This window comes from Bombina bombina, chromosome 9 (assembly GCF_027579735.1).
Source record: "Bombina bombina isolate aBomBom1 chromosome 9, aBomBom1.pri, whole genome shotgun sequence".
Classification (NCBI taxonomy): Eukaryota; Metazoa; Chordata; class Amphibia; order Anura; family Bombinatoridae; genus Bombina; species Bombina bombina.
This window is the reverse complement of record NC_069507.1, coordinates 7,857,605-7,862,471: the sequence shown is the minus strand read 5'-3', so window position 1 is coordinate 7,862,471 and position 4,867 is coordinate 7,857,605. Positions and strand designations below refer to the sequence as shown.

At 46.3% G+C, this 4,867-nt stretch overlaps 1 protein-coding gene across 1 annotated transcript in view; it reads left to right on the top strand.

Annotated features, from left to right (window-relative positions):
• Positions 1 to 4,561, top strand: part of STOX1 (storkhead box 1) — a 160,462-nt gene extending 155,901 nt beyond the window's left edge. Inside the window, exon 4 of the mRNA XM_053691859.1 lies at positions 4,088 to 4,561. Coding sequence (XP_053547834.1) covers positions 4,088 to 4,244 — 157 coding nt within the window. The 3' untranslated portion in view covers positions 4,245 to 4,561. The remainder of the gene's footprint in view (positions 1 to 4,087) is intronic.
• The last annotated feature ends 306 nt before the right edge of the window (positions 4,562 to 4,867 follow it).

Below are 4,867 nucleotides of genomic sequence, written 5' to 3'. Positions count from 1 at the left end.
AAAGGACTTATGGCAGACAGTCCCCAAGGTCGAGGGAGCGGTTTCCACTTTAAACAAACGCACCACTATACCCATAGAGGATAGTTGTGTTTTCAAAGATCCTATGGATAAAAAATTAGAAGGTTTGCTTAAAAAGATGTTTGTTCAACAGGGTTACCTTCTACAACCAATTTCATGCATTGTCCCTGTCGCTACAGCCGCATGTTTCTGGGTCGATGAGCTGATAAAGGCGGTCGACAGTGATTCTCCTCCTTATGAGGAGATTATGGACAGAATCAATGCTCTCAAATTGGCTAATTCTTTCACCCTAGACGCCACTTTGCAATTGGCTAGGTTAGCGGCTAAGAATTCTGGGTTTGCTATTGTGGCGCGCAGAGCGCTTTGGTTGAAATCTTGGTCGGCTGATGCGTCTTCCAAGAACAAGCTACTTAACATTCCTTTCAAGGGGAAAACGCTGTTTGGCCCTGACTTGAAAGAGATTATCTCGGATATCACTGGGGGTAAGGGCCACGCCCTTCCTCAGGATCGGCCTTTCAAGGCAAAAAATAAACCTAATTTTCGTCCCTTTCGTAGAAACGGACCAGCCCAAAGTGCTACGTCCTCTAAGCAAGAGGGTAATACTTCTCAAGCCAAGCCAGCTTGGAGACCAATGCAAGGCTGGAACAAGGGAAAGCAGGCCAAGAAGCCTGCCACTGCTACCAAGACAGCATGAAATGTTGGCCCCCGATCCGGGACCGGATCTGGTGGGGGGCAGACTCTCTCTCTTCGCTCAGGCTTGGGCAAGAGATGTTCTGGATCCTTGGGCGCTAGAAATAGTCTCCCAAGGTTATCTTCTGGAATTCAAGGGACTTCCCCCAAGGGGGAGGTTCCACAGGTCTCAGTTGTCTTCAGACCACATAAAAAGACAGGCATTCTTACATTGTGTAGAAGACCTGTTAAAAATGGGAGTGATTCATCCCGTTCCATTAAGAGAACAAGGGATGGGGTTCTACTCCAATCTGTTTATAGTTCCCAAAAAGGAGGGAAAGTTCAGACCAATCTTAGATCTCAAGATATTAAACAAGTTTCTCAAGGTTCCATCGTTCAAGATGGAAACCATTCGAACTATTCTTCCTTCCATCCAGGAAGGTCAATTCATGACCACGGTGGATTTAAAGGATGCGTATCTACATATTCCTATCCACAAGGAACATCATCGGTTCCTGAGGTTCGCATTCCTGGACAAACATTACCAGTTCGTGGCGCTTCCTTTCGGATTAGCCACTGCTCCAAGGATTTTCACAAAGGTACTAGGGTCCCTTCTAGCTGTGCTAAGACCAAGGGGCATTGCTGTAGTACCTTACTTGGACGACATTCTGATTCAAGCGTCGTCCCTTCCTCAAGCAAAGGCTCACACGGACATTGTCCTGGCCTTTCTCAGATCTCACGGATGGAAAGTGAACGTGGAAAAGAGTTCTCTATCTCCGTCAACAAGGGTTCCCTTCTTGGGAACAATAATAGACTCCTTAGAAATGAGGATTTTTCTGACAGAGGCCAGAAAAACAAAACTTCTAGACTCTTGTCGGATTCTTCATTCCGTTCCTCTTCCTTCCATAGCTCAGTGCATGGAAGTGATCGGGTTGATGGTAGCGGCAATGGACATAGTTCCTTTTGCACGCATTCATCTAAGACCATTACAACTGTGCATGCTCAGTCAGTGGAATGGGGACTATACAGACTTGTCTCCGAAGATACAAGTAAATCAGAGGACCAGAGACTCACTCCGTTGGTGGCTGTCCCTGGACAACCTGTCACGAGGGATGACATTCCGCAGACCAGAGTGGGTCATTGTCACGACCGACGCCAGTCTGATGGGCTGGGGCGCGGTCTGGGGATCCCTGAAAGCTCAGGGTCTTTGGTCTCGGGAAGAATCTCTTCTACCGATAAATATTCTGGAACTGAGAGCGATATTCAATGCTCTCAAGGCTTGGCCTCAGCTAGCGAGGGCCAAGTTCATACGGTTTCAATCAGACAACATGACAACTGTTGCGTACATCAACCATCAGGGGGGAACAAGGAGTTCCCTGGCGATGGAAGAAGTGACCAAAATCATTCTATGGGCGGAGTCTCACTCCTGCCACCTGTCTGCTATCCACATCCCAGGAGTGGAAAATTGGGAAGCGGATTTTCTGAGTCGTCAGACATTGCATCCGGGGGAGTGGGAACTCCATCCGGAAATCTTTGCCCATGTCACTCAGCTGTGGGGCATTCCAGACATGGATCTGATGGCCTCTCGTCAGAACTTCAAAGTTCCTTGCTACGGGTCCAGATCCAGGGATCCCAAGGCGGCTCTAGTGGATGCACTAGTAGCACCTTGGACCTTCAAACTAGCTTATGTGTTCCCGCCGTTTCCTCTCATCCCCAGGCTGGTAGCCAGGATCAATCAGGAGAGGGCGTCGGTGATCTTGATAGCTCCTGCGTGGCCACGCAGGACTTGGTATGCAGATCTGGTGAATATGTCATCGGCTCCTCCTTGGAAGCTACCTTTGAGACGAGACCTTCTTGTTCAGGGTCCGTTCGAACATCCGAATCTGGTTTCACTCCAGCTGACTGCTTGGAGATTGAACGCTTGATCTTATCGAAGCGAGGATTCTCAGATTCTGTTATCGATACTCTTGTTCAGGCCAGAAAGCCTGTAACTAGAAAGATTTACCACAAAATTTGGAAAAAATATATCTGTTGGTGTGAATCTAAAGGATTCCCTTGGGACAAGGTTAAGATTCCTAGGATTCTATCCTTCCTTCAAGAAGGATTGGAAAAAGGATTATCTGCAAGTTCCCTGAAGGGACAGATTTCTGCCTTGTCTGTGTTACTTCACAAAAAGCTGGCCGCTGTGCCAGATGTTCAAGCCTTTGTTCAGGCTCTGGTTAGAATTAAGCCTGTTTACAAACCTTTGACTCCTCCTTGGAGTCTCAATTTAGTTCTTTCAGTTCTTCAGGGGGTTCCGTTTGAACCCTTGCATTCCGTTGATATTAAGTTATTATCTTGGAAAGTTTTGTTTCTAGTTGCAATTTCTTCTGCTAGAAGAGTTTCAGAATTATCTGCTCTGCAGTGTTCTCCTCCTTATCTGGTGTTCCATGCAGATAAGGTGGTTTTACGTACTAAACCTGGTTTTCTTCCAAAAGTTGTTTCTAACAAAAACATTAACCAGGAGATTATCGTACCTTCTCTGTGTCCGAAACCAGTTTCAAAGAAGGAACGTTTGTTGCACAATTTGGATGTTGTTCGCGCTCTAAAATTCTATTTAGATGCTACAAAGGATTTTAGACAAACATCTTCCTTGTTTGTTGTTTATTCCGGTAAAAGGAGAGGTCAAAAAGCAACTTCTACCTCTCTCTCTTTTTGGATTAAAAGCATCATCAGATTGGCTTACGAGACTGCCGGACGGCAGCCTCCCGAAAGAATCATAGCTCATTCCACTAGGGCTGTGGCTTCCACATGGGCCTTCAAGAACGAGGCTTCTGTTGATCAGATATGTAGGGCAGCGACTTGGTCTTCACTGCACACTTTTACCAAATTTTACAAGTTTGATACTTTTGCTTCTTCTGAGGCTATTTTTGGGAGAAAGGTTTTGCAAGCCGTGGTGCCTTCCATTTAGGTGACCTGATTTGCTCCCTCCCTTCATCCGTGTCCTAAAGCTTTGGTATTGGTTCCCACAAGTAAGGATGACGCCGTGGACCGGACACACCTATGTTGGAGAAAACAGAATTTATGTTTACCTGATAAATTACTTTCTCCAACGGTGTGTCCGGTCCACGGCCCGCCCTGGTTTTTTTAATCAGGTCTGATAATTTATTTTCTTTAACTACAGTCACCACGGTACCATATGGTTTCTCCTATGCAAATATTCCTCCTTAACGTCGGTCGAATGACTGGGGTAGGCGGAGCCTAGGAGGGATCATGTGACCAGCTTTGCTGGGCTCTTTGCCATTTCCTGTTGGGGAAGAGAATATCCCACAAGTAAGGATGACGCCGTGGACCGGACACACCGTTGGAGAAAGTAATTTATCAGGTAAACATAAATTCTGTTTTTCTCTTTTACACTCAGGACAAGGCTCAGCTTGACACCCAATAACTCTGGCGTTGTGGAGAGGCTAAGGAGACGGACATTTCTGCATAGCCTGGAGGTGCATAGTGTCCCCAAGAACGATGTGCTCCGAGCTGCTAACTCTTTGATACAGAGGACTCCAGTTCTAAATGTTTAGTGGTGACACGTTCTGGGATGCGATACGTATTTATACTAAAGACGCAGAGTCATTTCCTTTCAGCTTGAAGGGACCTTCATATTTGTATGTTTGTCCCCACAATGCTGGGTGACATGACTGACTGTGACTCTAGATCTGTCTGACTGGGCCAGGGGCCACTGACTTGTGCTTTCTTCACATTTTGTCTGAAACAGGACAGCGCCTCTCCTCACCCCAGTAATCGGCATTCTCTTGCGCTTTTTGTGAAAAGCTGATGGTTTCATTGACTTCCTTTTGAAAAGTCTACTCTGTTTTTATTATAAATGATTTGCCCCGTCTGCACTGTAGTTTGCTCTTTCTTCAGTCTGTTTGCCCATCTTTGTCTTTTGGCTTCTTTTTAAGGAAAATCCTAGTAGTGTAACCATGAATCAAATCACAGCTGTAACTGTACTGAACACGCACATAGAAAGGGGATGTCCCCCCATCACTACCGGTATACACAGTGTAGAGTTTGTCCCCCATTACTACCGGTATACACAGTGTAGCGTTTGTCCCCCCATCACTACCGGTATACACAGTGTAGTGTTTGTCCCCTCCCCTACAACTACTGGTATACACAGTGTAGCGTTTGTCCCCCCATTACT